The sequence below is a fragment of the Polyodon spathula genome, chromosome 16, assembly GCF_017654505.1.
Source record: "Polyodon spathula isolate WHYD16114869_AA chromosome 16, ASM1765450v1, whole genome shotgun sequence".
Lineage (NCBI taxonomy): Eukaryota > Metazoa > Chordata > Actinopteri > Acipenseriformes > Polyodontidae > Polyodon > Polyodon spathula.
Genome location: NC_054549.1, coordinates 7,152,762 through 7,174,895, shown reverse-complemented (window position 1 = coordinate 7,174,895; position 22,134 = coordinate 7,152,762). Strand labels below are relative to the sequence as shown.

The window sequence follows — 22,134 nt, the reverse complement described above, 5'->3', positions numbered from 1 at the left end:
TAAATAGCAAATTTAAAAACAGCATGAACATTGACCAAGGAGGACTGGCTGCTTTGTCGTTTGAAAAGAATAGAAGGGTGTCAGATGTAATCAACACATTTTTAAATTATTGGAATCCTGGCTAGTGTGTAGCAAGAGTGTAAAACCCTGAAGCAGCAAGCTGTTCGTGTTTAACCCTTTGTTGCGTACTCTGATTGCCTGTGTCGCATCATGAGCAAGACTCAGTAGATTCTGTAGGTTCACAAATTGTTCAAGCAGCTTTTAAGAAATGAAGAATGCATTCAGCTGCTCGCACTGCTGTATCCTGATCATTTAAATGATATACTTCATTGATGGTAGTTCTGAAACTTAGCAGTGGGTGTAAAGCCAGTCCAGATTTCAAGCCCTGAGAATGTAGCAGAAACTAGATTGCAGCAAATCTTCACAAGGTAGTTCCAACTAAAGTCAGATTGACACATTTTACTGTGCTATCCATACACTTCTGTTGTGAGTTCTGAGTGAGTTTCTAAAACAAAAGTGGCTTTTACCAGCCCAGGGAAAGCAAAAAAAAAAATCCTTCTGTGGAACACACTATTGTACTGTTTATAAATGTGTCCTTGGAATCGTTTCGTGTCAGCACAAATGTTTAGGATGAGACTTCCATCCCTCAACAGCACTTTGTAAATGGAAAGAGGGTGCCGTGCTTTGCTGTAGTTTCCAGTGTGAAGGAAATGCTTTTATATTTGCAATATTGTGCCAGGAATTATCCGTCGCCATTTATTTTTTGCATTTTCTTAGTTAAACTCGACAGTGCTAGGATTTACTATATTTTATCCTGTTTCCAGATGTTCATTTCCATGCCAGAAATCAATGAAGTGTGAGATTGGAAGAAATGGTGTCTAACCTAATGTGTAGCAGTTTAAGGGCAAAGATTAAGACATGCAATAAGTGAGATTTAAATAGAGAAATCTTTTTTTCTTGCTTTACTGAAATCTGCTCTACACTTAGTCTTTAACTGTACTGTACTCTCGTTTTCTGGCGTCAACTTTGATAATATCAGGACAACTGGTATAATTAAAACAAAATTGTGATAAAGTGTGGATATTGGTGGAGCTTTACTGCTCTGAAACTAATCTCTTCTAGGTTGGGTTGGTTCTGAATGTACAGGACCTGTCTGGGTGTGACTCAATGGCTGCAGAAATGTATTTTCGAATGTATTTGCTCCACGTTGCTTAAGCATATGGGGTATACCCACATCCCTAACGGATGTGTCTCGGAGCTGTGACAGGTCTGTTTTGGAATAAGTTCAGGTGGGCTGTCCAGAGCCCTGTATGAACACTTTATTTGTTTTAGTGCCCAGAAACTGGCACTCGGTTTTTACAGTTGGCAGCGTGAGATGAAGCATGGGCAGCATCTGTTTGGTAGATCAACAGACTGCTGCAGACTGTAAAGGCTGTTAATCCCAGATGTACAGACACCTAGCATTAATATCACACTACTTTTTTTCATACTGTATAGCAGTCGACTTTTATTCTTGTCGAATCTGACCCCATTTTAACCACAGAGGGAGCTGAACAGCACTTCTTTGGAAGTCACTAATTCTTAACACAAAGCATCGTTGCCAGTGTGACGTGTGCGTTACATTCGTTTTCATAATTCCCGTCTACCCCTTCCCCTCCCCATTAGAAGTTGAGAATGTCTTGTTAGAAGCGAACTCGAACCCTCCAGGTGTATGTGGTCAGGACCTTGTTGTGCTTCTTGACTATGCAGGTGTACGTGCCCTCGTTGATGCCGTTGGCAACGATGCTAAGGTGGTCGTCTTTCAGAGAGATGTAACCTGGGTAGGAGTTCTCCAGCAGCTCCCCGTCTTTATACCAGCTGGAAGGTAAAGAAACAAAACCTGAATGTCTGATTTGGAAGAACACTGTTTGATTGTGGCATTTTCTGGTGGTACTGCAATACAGCGTGCATATGAAGTTATTCCTTACTGGGTCTCTGCAGAGCTTGGTAATGCAGGGTGTCAGTTCTAATAATGGAACAGTGAGTAAGAGAGCTTTTGTATTTTTGTGGCAGGGAAACTAAGTTTTTTTTTTTTTTTTTTTTTTTTTTTTTAAATAGTAGTTACTGGGAAACCTGCACCAAACATTTCATTTTCACAGTATTGACAAGCTCTCGTTCTCCAGTCAAAAAAAATGAAATAATAAAAAGAAACGTACTAAACTTTTCCTTTCTTCGCAGCAATCTTTTTCCCGCAGCGGAAGGTGAGTTTCTTTCCTTCGAGGACGAGTTTGTTTTTTGTCCTGGGAGGGATGGAGGTTGGAGCTGCGGTGGGGAAGGGGAAGTCTGTACAGAGAAATGAGCATGCTGTTTAATTCCATCACTTTCCCTTAATCTAATCTAGAGCCAGGCCACCTTCAAAGGTGTTGGTTTTGTCTTTTAGATCTGTGAAATATTTACATGACCCAGTTTCACAAATAAATAAAATCTGGAACAGAACTTTTTATTTTAGCCCGCCAAGTCACAACTTATTTAGGATTCAAGCGTTTGTACCCGCTTATCAAAAACAGTTTTTCTAATTGGGAGTGATGTACAGATTCCAGGGTAGGGAATTAGGAGTTTGACTTAGAGGAGTCTAGCCCTTTGATTATAAACTGCATTAAGTAGTAATTTCAAAACCTCATTTACTGAAGCTGTGTATGTGGAGTATACTGACCTCAGAGAAGAGAACGCTGTGTTTGTCTGCTGGACTAAGTAGCCACAAATACCCTGTTTTGAAAGTGTTTTTTTTTTTTTTTCTTACCATGGCAGAAGTCACAGCTGGAAGGACAGTGTTTTTTCATTAGCTGTTTTTTTGAGTTGCAGTAGCCTTTCCGGGCCCAGGAGGGACAGATAAACAACCTATCCAAACAACCTGGAAGGGGTTGAGAATTGAGCGTTCAGAGATACACTGCATTAGACACCAGCATTGAGCTTTCAGATATAAACTGCATTAGACGCCAGCATTGAGCTTTCAGATATAAACTGCATTAGACTCCAGCATAACCCTGCAACCTTCATCCTACAGCAAAGCAATAGTTCATTTTCCAGACACTGCAATCACTTCAAGTGGATCTCTAAACTTAAGTGTTACACTCAAAGGTGTACAAGCCAATACACCTCTGCCCAGTAAACAAATCTAGTGGTTCATTGACAGCTGCTTCCAGCCTTCCTTACCATAGAGCCGGTGCAGACCCCAGACATCGTCCTGAGAGATATCCTTCCTCCCGGTCAGAGTGGCGTTGAGGTGCATAATGGCCATGGGGTTGAGGGAGTGCATCAGCCCCAGGGCGTGGCCAATCTCGTGGGCCGCCACGTGAACCACGTCTGTGAGCCACACCCCTGCCAACATAACCATAGCCGATCGCAACACGGTAGAGTAGCTTGCCTCCTATCCAGCACAGATGGGACAGCTTCCTCTCAATCTATAACCAACTTGGGGTAGTAACATTAACACTGCTAGCTTGTAGTGTCCGTGGGATATGCTAGTGGGTGTTTTAATACTTTAGATTCTAGAATTGTTGCAGTTTGGTTAAAAGCCTGTTGTCTGCCATATATGCTTTTTTGTTGACGCGTTAACATAGGCACCCGTTATAAACAATCAATAGACGTGTTATAAAGAATGTTAAACATTAGGAGATCATTATTAAACAATAGACTAAAGGCGTGCAGTGTTATAAGAACATGCGAGTCAGGTAATCTTACTGTATACTTATAACTGTATTTTGTTTGGATGTCCAATTAGATTACAGGGTAAATCCATAACCAAGTAATAACATAGTAATAACTAACCAACTGGTTCCTGCTCTTACCAAATTGAATTGGTACTTGGGTATTACTCTTCGGGATAGTGAATTGGCATGAAACCCTAAGAATCACAGCAAACAGTTAAAAATAAATCTTTTTAACAACGACAACAGTCTAATCCCACTCCTGCTGTTTTGTACCAGCCCGCTGGAGCCTTGCTGCCGTGTTGGTTTGGTTTTTGTTTACAGGTTGCCACGGCAGAGGCTCGGTTTACCCTTTTTCCAGCTGAAGCGCATGTTTCCCAGGACCCAGTACTCGCTGTCGTCGAAGTGGATCTCGCCGGTCTGGGGGAAGAAGGCGTGTGCAAGCTCCCCGGTGATGCCATCGAAGCACTGATGCAGGTACGACTGCAGGCAGTCTGTGTGGTTAATGGGGTAGAACCCTGCAGTGGACACACAAGGGAAAAATATCGGACTGTAGGGCTGTGTGTAAAACTGGGTGACAGCAGTGCCTACTGGAATTAGAAACTGGTCTTTGTTCCCACCCTTTATCATACCTGCAACCCAAATCTGCACCAAGCCTGTGCATGATAAAGATCTATGTCATCTAAATCAGGACTGCCCAGTGGTTTGTCTGATTTAGAGGCGACTGCACAGTGTCTTCCACAACAAGATTTCTCAAATGTAGATGCATCTCAGAAAATATATTTAAGTAGGTACCCCCATTAGAGCGTGGCTTGGCAGGACTCCTAATATAACAACCGCCCCGCCCTGCCCAGGAAAGTATTCTCTGACGAAGGGTTGCAAAGTACAGAGCGGGAGTTGAAAAAACGCTACCTATTTTAATATCCGCCTCCTGATCGTCCGGCACTTCCCTGAAGCTGAAGGGAGAGACGTCACTCCACATGGCGAATGCAGCTGCCATGCCCTTCCGTGTGTCGCTCTCGTTCATCAGGTTCCGCGGGAACGACAGCAGCCTGTCAGTGAGGAAATGGCAGTGCTTCTTAAGTTAAAGCTGAGACTGGATGTACACTTTTGGCTCAAGGGTTTTGCACTCATCTGTAGGGAGTTTAATGGGAAATCCTAGCGTACGTGAGCAGGACGTGGTGTTTTAAAAATAAGATTCTAGAAGAAGCATTCTTTGTGTGTGATGTCCTGGTTGTTGGAATTAGTCACCTAATTATGGGACTCATGATTCCATCACCCAGTTGATGAAAATGCCTGGGATGCAAAAGTCTAAAGGGCTGTTGGAGTGATATAGAGAGTACAGCTTGTGGCCATGCACAGGGATTCAGAGAGGCAGTAGGTCCCTACTTGTACGTGAGTTTGAATTTGTCCCACTTGTACATCCCGGGGGTGAGGGTGTAGCGTTTCTTCCGTGAGAGATGCAGTAGCTGGGAGCTGGCTTCCTTTCGGATGCCAATTACTAAGACACTGGAGGTTTGAGCTTCTTCCTTGGACAAGAAAAGAACAGCATGTGTTATTTATCTGGACTGTACAGCACGAGTGGATGCCAACAGGAAACCGGGAAATACTCTGTCAAATGAAACTGCAAGTAAACGCCTTGTTAAAGTATAAAAAAACTGTGAGCGCCCCATGACAGAGATACTCTGCAGTTTAACAGAGATGAATCCAGCCTGTTTCATATCAAATCTGTTTGGTTGATATCACCACAAACATGTTCACTCCCCTCACCACTGCACAGCTGAACTGTGTACTGACTCCACTCATTTCCTGTTGTTCTAGAAACCAGGAGGGGAGGGGCAGGCTGTGCCCAAGAGCGTCCCAGAGACTGAACTGAACAGGACTAGCTCAGCGCCCAGTTGTCTGCATACAGTAAGTGCCAGTCCACCTAAACAATACTTTGAAATCATGTTTAAAACAAGGTTATTGAAAAAAGACACTTAAAGCTACTAGTAGGTGAAGGTTTAATATCCAAATATTTCCAAAAATAAGAAGTTTAATTGTTTGTTGCAATTGTTTGACTATTTATAAGATTATGCATGTATGTACAGTCATTTTGCCAGAAGATTCCTCTTTGAGGTTACATCTTGTTTTGTCGCAAGACAGCCAAAGCACAGCAAAAGCTTGGTACTCAAATGGCATGCCAGACCACAGAAATACTTTCAAAGAAGGCCATTTCAAAAAGGATGCAGGGGAATACTCTGGGGAAGGTGGTAATTAAAGCAGTGGCTTTGTTTCCTGTGCTTTATTTATTAATCTTAGCATTACAGCAGTTGAGCGAGGGCCCAAGAGAGAACACAACATTTACAATACAACCCATTGACCAAGCATACAGAGTAGCGGTCGGTCCCTCCTCCTCAGCCATTTCTGAGGAACTCGCAGCTAATGCATCTGGAATGTTTCCTGACACATGAATCAACTTTGTCATCACAGGGACCACAAAAAAAGACCTACAATATGAAGCACACACTTGTGCAGACTTCATTCCATTCTGTCCCATCCTTGTTAGAATGCTTTTTATAATTAGATCATAACGTATTTTTAATTAGAATCAGTATTATGGATTGGAAATTCACTTATAGTGCAAAGTAGAGAGGTTAAGAATGGAAAATCTTATTACGGTCTGGTATTGAGAATCACAAAATTTTATTATTATTATTTGATTAACAGGCACCCTGGAAATATTGCTGTTCAGTTATTGTTTTTCAGGTCTATAGTCTGCCTTCCTAAGATGCTTCCAGTTCTTTCAGGGAACACTTAAGGGATGCTGCCAAGCCCTGAGAACCCACCGATCCTCTGGCTGGAAAACAGGAGAGATTCATTGTGCTTCTCATAACAATTCTTTTTTTTATTAAGGAGAGCTGGGAGCGCATTCCCTGCCACGCAGGTATGGAATACAGATCTGAATTAGGACTGAGGGCCTTTTGACATGTATCATTAACGTAACCCTAAACTTAGCTGGACCAGGCAGTCACTTCCTCAGGATACAAACTGAAAAGGAAAAGGTGTGCATCCTTCAAGATGAGCAGACGAGAGGCTGCCTTCTAACTGGAATGGTTTTCCTTCTGGGATTAACACTATGCAGCCAACATCTGGGTTTGTGTCTCAAATGACAGCAAATTGCAATGCAGGCTTTCACCTAAATAGCCATTTATTCGCACAGCAAACACAGAAGCAGCAGGTGAATCTGTGTCCTGCAAATACAGACGCCATGTATGTTTTGTTATGCTGTGAAATTCGCATTTCAGATTTTCACTGCGTTGTATTTTTATTAATACAAAAGGTCTGTGTATTTTACCAGATGTACTGTGGGGTTCATGTGAATCCCTGGTATAGTCTGCACATGTGGCAGGGTTTCAGATGAAGTTCTGTGCCTCTGCTTTCTCAGCAAAGCACGTAACAAGACAAACGCCTCTCTCCCCAAGCCGGGTGGGTGGGCAGTCTCTCAGCTAAATAGCTGCTTGCATTGCTGGACTGGGAGCCAGCAATGACAGGTAGTGTGTTAATAGTGTAAATATTGGCCACCTGCATCAGCCCCAGTATGGGCTTGCAAATAATGCAACGCGGAAACAGCACCTCCTGCAGGTGAGTCATTTGTATTACACAGGGTTAAATATCCTGAAAATACCTCCCAATTATCCATTTGCTTATCCTGGACAATGTCTATGGAAAAAGAAAGAACCTGCAATCATGTTACTGAAAAAAATATATTACAGTTGACCTACATTGCTATATGCACAGGGTAGTGTATGGGGATAAAGTAATTAATATTTTTACAAGTGTATAGATGAAATGGTAGCTGTTTCAGTCCAGGTATGATAGACAAAGAGAAGTGATATCAATCTCTCTTTCCTACTTTTACCTGAAGAAGAGACCTTTGAGGTCTTGAAAGCCTGTGATTAATTATTGTTTAGTCAGTCCAATAAAAGGTTTCCCATCTTCTTCTCTTTGTCCATCTTAAAGTATATAAAACAATTTAAAACGACGGGTTGTAGCAGCATTCACTTTCCAAACGATATTGGTAAAGACATGTTTCATTGTGTAACCCTAAATACCAAAATGCAAGCCGGTGTTTGCCAAAGCAAGCATGCGTATATAGATATTTTTGTATAGCTACACCTGCACCTATTATCAAAAAGAATGCGTGCACTTCAACCTACCTGAAATCTCCTGGCGGGGAATGCCGAGGTGTCCTGCAGCCCTGCAAACATAGCCGCCACCGACAGAACACATACAGCGAAATGCAGAACCTGGGAGCTGCCTTCTCGATTTGCGTTATATAAAGTACACTCCATCTCTGCAATGAGTCGGAGAACGCCCGGGTATTCTCCCTGGTAAAAGAAGAACAAAAAAAAAAACCTTATATATCCACCATTTAGAACCGTGAAACCGTTTGCATGGTTGATGCAGACCGCTGCTTGCAACAGTTCTATTCGAAAAGCTATATTATAATAGTTTCAGGCCGCATAAGTTTTATTTGTTTATAACTTGTGTCTGCAGCGCTTTACTGACTGAAGTTTGCCAGACGGTTTCACATTACTTATATGGGGTTCAGCCGTTGTCAAAGTGAACGATAAAGGAAACCAGCTGGAATGAACTGGAACCGAACCCAGTTTCTGGATTAATTGCAGTCTCTCCAGTGCAGATTAAATCTGCTGCTGTCAAATTATTACGACTGTTACGGAGAAAGTACACATTTTTAAAAAAGACAATTTTAGCCAACAGAACGTTTTATTAAAATCACGCGGTGTTAAAATCTGCAGCAATAAAACCCGAATTAGAGAAAACTGCTGTTACACTACAAATAATGCAAGCATTTTTCAACCGGCTGTGCACACATTATTAATACTGGAGTGCCTTATTTATGAATCGTATTGTTAATATTACGTGTGTTCAGGTGATAATGTAAAACCAACAGCTGAATTTAAACAAACAGACAATAACACTTCAGTTTAGTGCATGTTTTTTTTTTTTTTTTTTTGTAATGTACACAGTTAAATATTGTACCACAATACTGAACTATTTTACTTTTTTTTTTTTGACAGTATAAACCACGGTTTAATTAAGCGTGCCAGTAAAAACAGAAACCATGGCAACGGCTTTGGCAGTGCCTCTGGCATGTTGAATAGAATTTGAGATTCACATCACACTAGATGTTCTAAACAGTGATCCAATCCAGTCTATCACCGTCGACCTCAGCAGATACAAATGAGTATTCATTTCAAATCTTTTTGGAGCGCATACAGGTTCAATACTCGAGGCAACTGATCAGGAGATTGTGCATTTCTCCTGCAGTGGCTGTCTGCTTTGAAAGCAGTCTCATTGTCACTAATGCAGCCATAGGATCTTAAAGATAGACAAGGACTTCCTTCCCCCGGGCTTCTTGGCAGGCACTCCTGATGAGTTTGTTTCTTCCTGTAATTTAGTTCTTTGCACTAAACAAACATTGACTTTCTCAACATGAATACTAGGAAACCAATACTGTAAAACTTCAATTACTCCCAAGTTAATTACATAGTATGCGCTAGTGACCAGTATTCATTCAGGCTTGTGAACTGTATGTTTTTCTTCTGTATTTTATTAGTTACAGAACAATTGGTGCGTTTCTATCCACAAATGTTATTTTTGTATTTGAATTGTATTTTGTAACTGCAAAGGTTTTCACTGAAGCAGCAAACAGGGAAGCCCCTTAATTGGGAATTGTGTTGGGATGGCAGTTGATTCAGTTGCTCTCCACTCAGAACAAAGCACTTGGTCTCATCAGGATGTTACAGGACTCCTCTACAAGGCAAGCTAAACTAGGGCGCTCAGAAAACTCTTCACAGCTTTGATCTGTCTTGCTTGGCAGCTGTGGCTTGCTTATTTTTTTCGTTGCTGTTGCTAATGTTTAAAATGCCATCTTTCTGCTTTCAGTTTAATAATGTCTGAAGCCTAGCAGTGGTGGAATCCCGGGCAGAGGAAAGCAGATGTGCTGTTTTTCTGTGTCAGGATGATCTCTTGCAGTGACGCATGGTCTATAGCTTGGCCCAGTCTCTCAACAGACTAGAAGAATGACCTGGTGACCTCTTGGATGAGGCATGTTGGTGCTTTTAGTTCATATTAACAGTGAATTCTGCATTGCTTTTATATGCATTGCAATTTAAAGATGCCTTTGCCTGTGCACAGTATGAGTGAGAGATCTCTGCTGCCTCTCCTAACGAAACAGAATATTCCCTTCATGTCCAGTTTGCAAATCCTTCACCAAGCTTTTTGTCATGTGTCCAGGTACAGTAATAGTGTCCTAGAAGTCTGTGGTTGAACTTTCTTTGCTTTTTTAGCAGAGCGAAGTGATTGACCTATTAAGAAAAACAATTACCCAGACAAAGCTGAACCCTGTTCTGATTGCAGGATTGCTCTCCTTCAGTACACAAGACCACTACTAGAGCTTGTCAGCTAGCTCTGGCTTGACTAAACATAGGCTCCGGTGAACCTGATCTCTGGTCCTATTAAAGGCATAGTTTATATCATCTAAGCTTGGGGAAGCACATCAGTGTTACACAGGGTTCCATGCACAGTGCCTCTACTGTGGGCCTTCAGAGCACAAGGTAACGTTAATATGCTTCCCCACCATCAGCCTTAGGGAGTATTTTCAGAAGTTTTTTTATGGAACAGTTAATCTTAACAGATGGCACACATTAGTAGCAACAACAACAGAGAATCGTTCATAACACTTGCAATAGGATATTAAAGAGATAAGAAATTGAATACTGGGGGAATGTACACTATCATTTTAAGTGTGCAGTATCGGACTGATTGAGATTGGAGATAACTTTTCAACATGGTTCATAAAGAGAACAGAAATCTCTTGGCCTCGACTAACCAGCAGTTGCAAGAATCTCCAGTTGGGTGCTATCAAATGTAATTTTGTCTAAGTTGCTCTATTTATCCTGTTTGAAAATATGTTCACGGGTGAAAGTACTCCTCAAAACAAACTTAGCTTGTGTTTGACAGTGAATCAGAGATCCCTGTAGTACATTGTAATCAAAGTGCTTCTCTAGCGGCCTAGGGGCAGGATGTGGATGACATCTGGCTTCAGTTCAGTTGAGTGCTGCAATACAGGGTTATCACCACAGGATGGCAGTAAAAACACATTGGCCACAGGAAATACTAAAAAGGATGTGAAGAAAGAGGATGGCAAGATCACCATCCATTTTCAGCAGTACTGTATACATTACACATAGAAGATGGTTTTGTCAGTCAAAAAAGCAACAAAGGACAATGGTCTAAATGATAACTTTAAATGCCTTTAAGAAATATCATGCCTTATAAAAGCGTGCCATAGTGAAAGCATGGCAAAGGGCAATAAAGCAAATATAAGCGCTGTATAGCCCAGGGAGGTATTGTAAAGCATATGTTTAAAAAAATAAATAACATTTAAAAATGCATAAAATAACCATAACAAGAGCATAGCAACATTACCGTGGTAACTGTTCTAAGCAATCTTTTAAAATGTATCATATCATAATATTTAACACACAGGGCGCTGAAGTAGGTGCAAGATGATCCTCATATTAAATGCAGAGTAGGAAAACAGTACCTTTAAAAATGAGCAGAAATTGCCCATGTGGGCCTAGACTTGATGCACAAGGAAAAAAAGAAGAATGTGGCAATAGACCAGTTAATTTCTGAAAATTACCCAATGGTGTCTCAAACAACTGTGAATATTGCATTTTGCCCGTCACCTAGGCAACGTTCCCATGTCTGGTCCCTGCTCTGTAATTTGTGAAAGCTGTTATACGCTGAACTCATATTTTTACATACACTTTCGAGACTGTATAAATCCCTCAATAGGTTGACAATAAGTGCTGCAGCTTTTATTCCAGCTCAAAGCAGCAATGCCAACACAATTGTCTGTATCAATTAAGGCCCAGGACAGATGCTCTTATCATGCATTTCCATCTACTACTCGTTTGCTGGGGGTGAATAGTCATTGCCTTTCAATCAGTCCTGTATTTGCACAATAGTTCTAAGTCATCATACATATGCCCCTGGTTTTCTATTCTTTGACATTGCAGTAATCCTTACTTACCGGTATTTTGCAATACTTCCCTGTTAACTGATAAACGGCTGTCTCTTGAAATAACATGTTTGTTTTCTGATTTAATCTGGATAGATTTCCCTTGCTGCCTTCCCTTGGGTGTGCTGAACTTGCACAATCATGTTTTCTGTGTCACCTGGGATAATTTGTTCCTACAGATATCAGGGAAGCTGAACCTAGTAAGCAAAGAGGTTGCAGCTTCCATCGCAGAGAGAGTCATTCCTAGGGGGAATTACACGCACATTTCTTTCTAGAACGCAGACTGTCAAACAGCATGGTTTGTACTACTGCAAAAATGAGGTTCACCCAAGTGATTCACTTCTAGCTGTTACCAAGGAGCGGGGCTCCCCTAAGACTAATTTGATAACACTGTGTAACAATTATTATTTTTTTTTTGTTCCTGGGCAGTAAGTGTTATTTCCTAATTGTTTATGCCTCAAAAGTATAGAAAATGGCTATTATTCCCCACAAACTTTGCTTTTGTGACCAGGACAGTGATATTTCAAAATATCACTATTTCCAATGGGAAAACGGGCAAATGTGTGTCTCTTCGTTCACATAAAGTCAGAAGAAAACAACATATGAATCCAAATTAACATGTATTTATACTAAAGTAATACAAAAATGACTACAAAAGATTTAGAAGTGAGTAGTTTTTCGAGATTTACGATTATACTGTATTTCATCCTACTGCCTACAACATCATCCTAAAATATTTAGTGTATATATAAAATAAAAACGACATTTTTTATAAAACAGTTCCATATTTATTGCAAAATATTTTTTACAGAATACAACTGAAAAAAAAACCAAAACAGGACTGAACAATAAGGCCAACAACAGAACAATGAGTGCTGCAGAAACATCAGCTGTAACTTTGTATGCGTTTGGATTTTTAAAACAATCTTCTCAACGTATCGTTGCAAACTTTCTTGCTGCTTCGAGCACTGGCACAATCTGCATTCCAGTACTTGTCTTTCTAGGAATACCGCATTTAAACATCTATCATTTAAAAAAAAAAAAAAAGGTTTTTGTTTGACTTATTTTCTGAATAATATTAATAATAATGTTTGGCTCCAAAAAATAAGACAATTATAATAAAGTAAAATGTTTGCAACGCAAAATTGGGAAATAAATTTTCTTCCGTATTTTTAGACCTTTCTCATACCTTCTGGAATACTGTAACCTCGAGTACAGTAACTTAAAAAAAAAAAAAAAACCCACACACTTTCCTTAATGGTATCGTTCTTTGCCAACCAGTTCAGCTACAAGATATGTACCATTGACAGTGACTCTTCACAACACCCCTCCCTACTGAGATATGATTACATATAAATAAGACATTAACATGTACTTCTATGGAGTAGAACACTTGACTGTTGCTTTGTGTACAACTCTGTTCCTAGCTGGACGGCATCTACATTCGACCCATTAGCTTGGCACTCGAGTAGTTTTTACTCGTGGAAGTAAACCTTCATTTTTATTTATCTTTTTTTAAATTATTTTTACAAAAAAGGCAGAGTAAACGTTTCTATTTTCATTTCTGACATTCGAAACTACAGCTCACCACTGTTTCTTACAGAGCCTGCAATTCCAAAAGCATTCGGGTGAGTCTGCAGAGGCTAAAAGCAGAGATGTAACAAATCCGTAAGTTTACACAAAGTTTAAAACACCACAAGCCCTTTTGAAACATTATTTCACAATCTGCCCACTGGATTTAAGTTTCTGATCTCTTGGCAGATACAGGGAAGCAACATGTTCCTGTAGTGCTGAATGAAAGAATGCAGCTAGTTAAGATGAAAATTAATAGTCTCTTCTGTACAGATGTGTTCTACAAGACATAACTATTAACACATCTGAAAAATAAAACATTTTTAGCCATTTTAAAATATATTTAAAAGAAGTTCACAATTGCATTATCTTTCATCCAGGCTTCTAAGTTGTTCTCGTCCGAATCTTTACGGTTCAAAATAAAATCTGTTTTCATGAGAAATGGAAGATGCAGGCAGGCAAAGCTCCATGCGGTTTCTGCATTGAGATTTGGCTCAGGGTTCAAAATGCTGGTGCAGTATGTTCATCTCTGAAAGAACACCACATTTGCCAATGCATCCTCTGCATAGCAATCCTGATGACCATTCCCTTAGAAACTGGCCTCCTATTGCCGTTGTTTTTAAAACCAATGTTTAAACTGCATTAAAGAATCAGCTTGCTCTGTACAGTGCAATCCCTGGAATTTGACCACCAGAGGGGCAGAGTAAAATGGGCTGATCAGAGACCTGCTCCCGATAGCGGGGGGCTTGTCTCCATATTGAAAGGGTCTGAAAGTGGTCTATGGAGGGGAGCTTACCTAATTACATTATTCATATTTGCATCTTGCATTAGTCTATATGCATATTTAAAGCTAGCATAGAGATGGGGGAAAAACTAGACTCTCTGAATTCATTCTAATTCATCAATTGCTTCAAATGTTTTGACTTGCACCCATTTCAAATGACCCATTTCATAACAGGCTGGGATTAGATCCGTACAGTGGCTGTAAAGAAAAGCAAATTAATAAAGACAATGGTAATTATGCCATGCTGAGTTCTGCTGATCACATTTGTTGTTTCGATAACAGTGCCTTGACTAAAATCTAAGCGAGATTTTTTTATGGGTGAATAAATCTAAAAGCATAGGCAAAAGTCACAGGAAACTGAACTCCATCTTCCAAAGTGTGTTCAAACCAATAGTGGGAAAATCGGTAACGGCCATTTTCCAAAGACAAGTGAAATTTCTGCAACACCTTCCTGTACAAAAGAAAAGTATTTTCACTGACCTATAAATGATGGTTGCAAAATACAAATGCAGTTTTTCTCTTATGTTTCTGGATGCGAAGTCGATTGATCAATTAGTCTTTACTCAAGACCCTGAGTTCACTGTTTTAGAATAGAATGTTTTGTTATGGGGTGTGGAATTAAGTCTTTTTTTGAGCAAATGCAAAATCATTTTCCCCCATCAGATAAAATACAGTATTGACTCTTCATATATAAATAAACAGTACTCATTATAGCTATGCTAAACCACAAATACATATTACTCATTATTTTTACAATATACATATATATATAGCTGTTTTGCATATCAATGGAATACGTGATGGAATTAGGTTAACATTCATTGACTGTTACTTACATGTTGCTGCCTTAGTCAATAGCAGAAGGCTACACTTAAGCAGCACAGGATGTATTGGATCCATATGAAACACTGAGGGGGGTGGGGGGGGCAAGACTATGGCATCTTACTCTGACACAGAGCCACAGGTATAAAAATAGATAATTAAAGAAGAGGAACGAGCGAGAAGGGGGGGATGGGAGTAAACTAGAGATGCATCTCCGAGGGAGGTGGGCACTTCTATAATGTGTCCACTTTTTTTTTTCTTTCTTCTTTCAAAGCCAGCCCACCCCCAGCAGGGGGTGCTGGCTGGTCAGACGAAGATCTGGATGCGTTCACGGATGGTCTGCCGGCAGATGGGGCAGGTCTTGAGCGCGACGCTGCAGTCGATGCAGGAGGCGTGGCCGCATTGGAACACCAGCTTGATGTGGTTGTCGATGCAGATGGGACAGGTGATACGCTCCTCCATCTGCCTGTAACGAGACTGCAGCTGCTCCAGCAGGTTGCTCTGCTCCGAGTTCTCCGGGCTGGGGCTGCACTCCACCTCTGTGTTGTCTGGATGGGACGGCATTGAGTGACGTTACACCGACACCGCATAGAGGTAACCAGCATTGATACTAGGACACCAGCTTTTGCTTGTGCACAGCGGTAACCAGGATTGAATCTATGACATCATCATTAAGTAACATTATGGTAAGTGATGCAAGAGATAAAAAAAAAAAAAAAAAAAAAAAAAATCCTGTTACCTCTGTGCACAAGCAAAAGATGTCATAGTATCAGTGATACTGACATCATCTTTTGCTTGTGCACAGCGGTAACCAGGATTTTTTTTTGTACCCGTTTCATCGTTTCTCACTCTCAGTATAGCACGTAAATACATGAAAAAAAGTACCTTGTCTGGTTTTCTTTGTTATCGTGACCTGGCACTTGATGCATTTTTTCATGCGTAGAGCACATTCTGGGAATCAAAACAAAAAAAAAAAAATTTACTGCTTTTCACTTCCAAGAGTCTAGGACCAGTCAAAGCATGTTAAATTCCTTTCCTTGGGGTGTACAAAAGCTATATTCATTTTCCAACTGTGTTGCACTTTCTTGATCATTTCAGCTGGTGGGTGGACTTGGACCCCTTCAACGACAGAGGCTTCCTCTTTTGACTGGCATTCTTTGCAGCCAGCAACATGCTTTGACCCTGATGAGGTGAAATAACCTAAAACAGACTTGCTAAGAGTATGGAAATGGATCTCTGTTCTCATGGAGTAGCAGACGTTTTAAAAGAAGAGATATACGTTTCAAACCTATCTAGTGAATACAATCTCTGAAGTCCTCACCCTCGCAAGCCACGCTGTGCTGGCAGGGGGAGAAGAGGAGCAGCAGGGCCAGCTCTGAGCAGATGAGGCACTCAGAGGGGCCGGGGGCGGAGGGCATGGCCAGGTTGGTCATGGTGTTGGGGGTGGTGTGGACTCTCCGCAGACTGCTGCTCACCACCGGGCCTGAGCTGTTGCCTTGGAGCTGCTGCAACCTACGAAAAAGGAAAAAGGGTGAAAGAAACAACTCAGTCAGTTCAGAACGTGGCTTTCACTGTGACATCACTGCGCTGCCCAGTCTCTAGCAGCAAGTTCTGTTGAATTCCAGGAGGGCTTTCGAGTAAGCTAAACTAGCTTTATCTCTAGAATTGGCCCATTATAGTTAATTACAAAAAAAAAAACAGGTAAAAAAGTGATGCTTTTTAGACAAGCTCTTGAATTTCCTGTCGGTAAAAGTGACACATTAAATAAAATATCTATGTCTCTTATATTTAGACGTTTATGACTGCAGATGACAACAAAACTGGTAAACATTCACCGACTCACACACCTGTGCTATATCCAGCAGGGGCATAGCAGGCTTGTGAGGCTGGAACTCTGATAGAGCTTACAATCGAATGTCCTCCAGCAGGTGTCGCTATTTTGCCACGGTTGCACTCTGCATTCCCTGTGCTTTCTGTACTCTTTACTACACACCCTTTGCTTTTGATGTGATTTACAATACATATATACTTCACTGGTATGCTGCAGGAAAATGTTTTACAAGGCTGGAAGTGGTACAACAGGGCATGCATTGATACAGGAACAGCAGGCTGTTTGGTACCTGTGCTTCTCAGAGAAGTTTTTGATGAGCTGCACTATCATCCCGTCTGTGACCAGGTCCAGCGGGCTCTTTCCTTTGTGATTGGCGTAGTTTATGTCGGCTCCCTCCTGGGCCAGGAAGCAGGCGATAGCAGCGCCCACATTCAGCTCCTGGTTCCCCAACAGCCCTGAGCCCTGCAGCTAAACCCACAGACAGACAGGCTGCAATCAGGTGTTCAAGGGCACTATATCAACCACCTCTGTTCAGAAGCTCGTAAGAAGCTTTAGAACATTACGATTGAGCGTTTGAAATTACAAATAAACCAAATAAAATACAAGGCATTAGGACTTAGACTGATAAGGGTTACAGAACAGCTTGGTTGTCACTATGGATACCCACTACACTCCCTCGTAACGATTAGTGAAGCAAACACCTACATGCTATAAAAAGATACCTGCGATGAGGATTTGATATTGTAGGAAGATAATCTTTAATAGCCTTGCATCACAGTTTTTAGAAGTAGGAGAATTAGGGACGAAGATCTAAAGTAAATAAGCACTGACCTTACAGCTGGCACTGCATGCTCACTAAATATAACCAACAGGTCACTGTAGAGGATTTTATATAGCCAGCTCCTATGTTGCATCCTGCTATTAGATATGAATGTATGTGTCCACCTGCAGTGCTGGTACTCTGTGTCGAGTGTAGTGTTTCTGTATGTGTGTTTGTGGGACATGATAGGGTATCCACTCCAAGTGACTTGAATACATCGATAGTGACGCTGAACCCAAACCTACAGCAAGACACCCCAACAACCTGTGTCTGCCTTTTCGACCTCACACATTGAAAGAGCAGAATCATATTGCCCTGGCATGTAGAGAGTAAATAGTTAATTTGAAATCTTACTTCAGTTACAGGGTTGGGAATGAGAGTCATTTTGCAGAGCAGTTTGATGCATTCCAGATTTGACTATGAGATACAGTTTAGGCCTGGTTTAAGCTGCTATGCAACAGGAGGCTTAAGAGCTGCTGAGTTGAGAAGAATCCAGCAGCGCAGGTCCCACACTGATCAGCTCTGTAAGGAAGCATAGGCTTCCTGCCTGCCTGCCGTCCACTCACCCTGGTGTAGAGAGAGGAGCCCTCCCCCTCCATGGCGGCCATGGTGGATGCGAGCTGCTGCCGGCTCAGAGCGATGTGCACGGCCGTGTCTCCGTCCTCGTCTTCCACATTGACGTCAGCCCCTTCAGTCACCAGCAGCTGAACCATCTCGGCGTGGCCCTGCGTCACAGCTAGCTGCAGCGGGGTCTGGTTACGGTTATTCCTGACGTTGACGTCACAGCGGCCCTGAAACGAAACAAACACACGTATTATCCTGGCCAGTCAATCTAGAAGAGATGGAGATTTGATTTAAACAGAAGGATCTGTTGGTCATTGCTGCTTTTGGCTAGACATTTAAAAACGGCATTTCTTTTCCCATGCTTGCTCAACAGCCCCATTGCAATGTTTTGCTGTTTTTCAACACCATGGGTTTTCCTTGTAGTCTAGTATGACTCAATTCCAGCACTTATCCTCTGTGCAAAATTGAACTTTAATAGGATAGCATTAAGGTTGGATGGACAGTGATCACTGGAAGAGTTCCTGGATATGAAAGTGCAGCAATGAAGCTCGGCAGGTGTAGCAACAGCTTTGTGTACATATTTTCCCCCCTCGGATATGCGATAGAAAAAAAAATCAGAGAATCAGGCAGGCTTCTTCCACCCCGAGATGCAGATTTATAAATCTAACAATTGCATGCATCCAGTCCTTTGTTCTTTTTTATAGCAAATATCAGCTCTTTATTGAATTCATAGACAAATTTCTACAGAGAAGATTAGCGCCCCCTAGTGGACAGTGAAGGAGCAGAAAGGTTACCTCTTTGATGAGGACTTCAGCCACCTCTCTGTGGTTGTTTAGAGCAGCCAGGTGCAGAGCGGAGAAGCCATCATCCTTTTTGACATCCGCTAACTGGCGTGCTCGTGCCAGGATCTTCTCCATGGCTCTGAGGGGGGGGACAACAAAACAAAGCTTCGTGAAACAGACAGGAAGAGCAGCCGAGGGTAATCTTTAAAAGCTGTCTCTCTCTTCTCTCAGCCCCCCAGTGCTTATCGATTGCACTGTGGGACAGAGAATAACAATCGTTTATCACGCAGGCGCTGAACCTTCACACAAGGCGCTGTCCGATCACAGCTTCACACGGTCCTTCAAGAAAGTGATCCATAGTTCAGTACAAACTTTTTGCAAGTTGTTGTTGCCCTAAGGAATTGCTGAATAAAAACACAGTTGCATTACAACAACTAAGGGCAACCCTTGCTCAAGGCTTTTAAAGTGTAGAACTCTCCAACTGCCAGATTACTGCATAAATAAAGCAGATATTTAATGGGTGAAACTGCTGCCCAGTATGAGAGCAGTTCTCTTTTAGAGATCTTGCAGCCCTACGTTGATTTAAGCACTTTATTAATCTAAGGGTTAGAAACTCCTAGTCCTTCATCCAGTCCTGGGTTTCTAAATTACACGTATTATTATATACTCACTTATCCCAGTATAAATAGCTCTATAAATCTGTTGGGGAGAGGAAGAGTTTATTTAACAGTAGACTCGTTGCTCAAACTCCTGGCTCCTAATTATTTAACTGATGTAACTGGAGGGGAGCTCTGAAACCCAGAAAAGGGATTAGGACTAGTGTACGTTTCTAACCCTGGATCTGGCCAATATCACATTTTGGCATTTATAAATTCCGCTTATAAGGTTCAGTTTAAGTTTAAAAAATATATTTATTTTCTGATAGTTCATTTCAAGTCAATGGGGGTGTAAACACGTTATTTGTGTGTTAAATTAAGAAAAAAAAAAAGTTGCATGCATACAAGAAATATTTTCAATAGAAAAGTCATGCATCTGACCCAGACATGCACTCAAAAGGGTTTTGTTCCTTTCACACACATTGCAGGCTGTCTAAAATCGCCCCCAGGCTTTGAAAGGGAAAAGCTTTAAATTCCATCTCTCTTCAAAATTCAACTTTATCTTTATAGCATTTTGGATTTGTAATATTTAGCTTTCACCGCTGTAAAAGTCCTTGCAGAGATTTGCTAATTAAAACAGCTGAAGAGTCTGTACTGTCCCTGAGACAATAACAAGCATGTTAAATAATGGAACCTAATTCACTTCTATTCACAATGCTCCTCTACTAATATTGGAACCACCATAAAACAAGCCTGAGGTGCACACTGTGTGTTTAATGGTGCGTGAAATTAAAAGAAGCTGAGGGATGTTTGTTAGGGATGGCTTTGTGTTCTGAATTAACGAGGCTCACACACACACACACACACACGCACAGAGGCGTTGCTGTTAGATATATGGCAGCATCACAGAATTTCTTAGGAACATTGATCCGGCTTTGACCGCAATGTGACTGTGTGGGGTGGGGGGTGAGGGGTGAGGGTCATTGTCCTGAACACTAAACAGAGCAAAAAACAAACAGCCACCAGGCTAATCAACCGTGTAGTGGGTACAGCTAAATCTCTATCTCAGCATTTTCACCCAAAACAGGGGCTATGCTTTGAATATAAACACTTCCTGCTTAACACACTGTAGTTCAATACTCTTATCCCTTGTTTCACCACAAAGCTACTAAAGTATAGAGAACTATGTGAGCTCATTCTACAGGGTAACATTTTCTCCTTTAGGAGAAGTGTTGTATGGTTAGCCTTTTGATGCGGTTGGCTTTGTCTTATGTGGAACATTCTATAGATTGTGTAATTGATTCCAGAACCTTATTGACCACTATTGCTTCAAATCATATGCAATGTGTTAACAGAACAGAAATGTAGGTTCTTTTTCTAAGACATCTTACCACTAGCTCACCAAGCTCAATCAATCTGCCTTACACAATGTGTCTTAAGTGACCCAGGGAGGGGACACAAACTCAGCATGCTTTCTTTCCTAATTTCTATGCAATTTGCAGTGCGTTTTTAGATTTTGCATTCCATATTCATTTGTCTGGAACATTTTAACATACTGCATTTTAAACAAGTTGTCTGCATTTCCTGGTTTAATTTGCTCAGTGTCACTTGTTGCTGACTTTTATTCACAGTAAAAGGGGTTACGGACCCAAATAAAACTGCTTTGAAAGGGTTAACAGATAGATTGTGGGGTGAGTACACAGCTGCTTCTCTCTCGTCTCCCTGTGATCTGTGAGATTCCGCCAATGAGACCGAGCTCCATGGCAATGCTGTTATTTTTTTCAAACCCCTTTGGATTCACCTTCCCTTCAGACGGGGGCCATGCTGCCCCATCATCCGAGTCGAACCCAAAGCAGATCTGTGCTGCTCTGCGACCTCTACCCCCAGCACTGCTACACTCTGTAGCTCTAGTTTCACTGCTCAGTTTCCACCATCCTTGAATAACTTGCCATGTCTGGCCATTCTAGATACTGATCATTTTGTTTTCCCTGGGCTTTATGCATTTTACCAAACGCAGAGTCAAAAACTCGAAGCTGTAGAGCTATGCAACTGAACCATTTCAGGATCTGCTATTTAAAACATATATGGCATTGCTAGTATCAGATGATCTTACTCTGAAAAGAGATTGCTTCTTCTAAAGAGATTATATCTATCTATCTATCTATCTATATCTATCTATCTATCTATCTACTCAATAGACAAATGTGGAAGTCATTTCAGAGAAAGGCATGAATCCTGGCAGATAGCAACAATAAACTGATGAAGGGATCGGTTTAAATTACACCACAAGGCATTAGAGGGCACTGTTCTGGTCACACCGAGCACCTGCTTGTGCTAGCTGCCAAGCTGCCCTGCTTTATGGCACATACTTTTCCCCCTGACATTACCCTGCTTCTGTACACACACAGATGGTTAAGGACTAGACACACATGACAGATGAACAGTTTCTCAGCGAGACGCTGGATCAAAACAGAGGACTGTACTGCCTTGTAGAATGGGAGGGGGTTGTTTTTGCTGAGAATCAGGCAACATTCACTTTCATCGCTAATATTCTTTATGGAAAGAAATAGAGGCCCCCTATC

At 41.4% G+C, this 22,134-nt stretch overlaps 2 protein-coding genes across 7 annotated transcripts in view; both read right to left on the bottom strand.

The window, feature by feature from the left end:
- Positions 1-1,170: 1,170 nt before the first annotated feature.
- On the bottom strand, positions 1,171-8,278 carry LOC121328540 (matrix metalloproteinase-23-like). Of its 2 annotated transcripts, none has more exons than XM_041273252.1 (8): positions 7,886-8,278; positions 5,076-5,211; positions 4,599-4,738; positions 4,037-4,204; positions 3,193-3,357; positions 2,780-2,890; positions 2,196-2,322; positions 1,171-1,857 (listed from the first exon to the last, which is right to left on the bottom strand). In XM_041273252.1, the coding sequence occupies exons 1-8, from the start codon at positions 7,956-7,958 to the stop codon at positions 1,683-1,685; spliced, it is 1,095 nt and encodes a 364-aa protein (XP_041129186.1). In that variant the 5' UTR covers positions 7,959-8,278; the 3' UTR covers positions 1,171-1,682. The 2 variants fall into 2 exon arrangements, with proteins under 2 accessions (XP_041129186.1, XP_041129185.1); XM_041273251.1 differs by having other exon boundaries at positions 5,076-5,215; positions 7,886-8,276.
- A 4,161-nt stretch (positions 8,279-12,439) lies between these two features.
- Positions 12,440-22,134, bottom strand: part of LOC121328628 (E3 ubiquitin-protein ligase MIB2-like) — a 48,653-nt gene continuing 38,958 nt past the window's right edge. For all 5 annotated transcript variants that reach the window (XM_041273485.1, XM_041273484.1, XM_041273488.1 and 2 more), the window contains 6 exons: positions 18,969-19,095; positions 18,177-18,401; positions 17,080-17,258; positions 16,281-16,471; positions 15,845-15,910; positions 12,440-15,507 (listed from right to left, as the gene is read on the bottom strand). In XM_041273485.1, coding sequence (XP_041129419.1) covers positions 15,266-15,507; positions 15,845-15,910; positions 16,281-16,471; positions 17,080-17,258; positions 18,177-18,401; positions 18,969-19,095 — 1,030 coding nt within the window. In that variant the 3' untranslated portion in view covers positions 12,440-15,265. The remainder of the gene's footprint in view (positions 15,508-15,844; positions 15,911-16,280; positions 16,472-17,079; positions 17,259-18,176; positions 18,402-18,968; positions 19,096-22,134) is intronic.

Coding starts and splice junctions, on each gene's coding strand:
- LOC121328540 (XM_041273251.1), bottom strand. CDS start 8,020: ATGGAGTGTACTTTATATAACGCAAATCGAGAAGGCAGCTCCCAGGTT. Junction 2,891..3,192: donor GGGTCTGCACCGGCTCTATG/GTAAGGAAGGCT, acceptor AACCCCTTCCAG/GTTGTTTGGATAGGTTGTTT. Junction 1,858..2,195: donor GCGAAGAAAGGAAAAGTTTA/GTACGTTTCTTT, acceptor TTTACCTTCCAG/CTGGTATAAAGACGGGGAGC.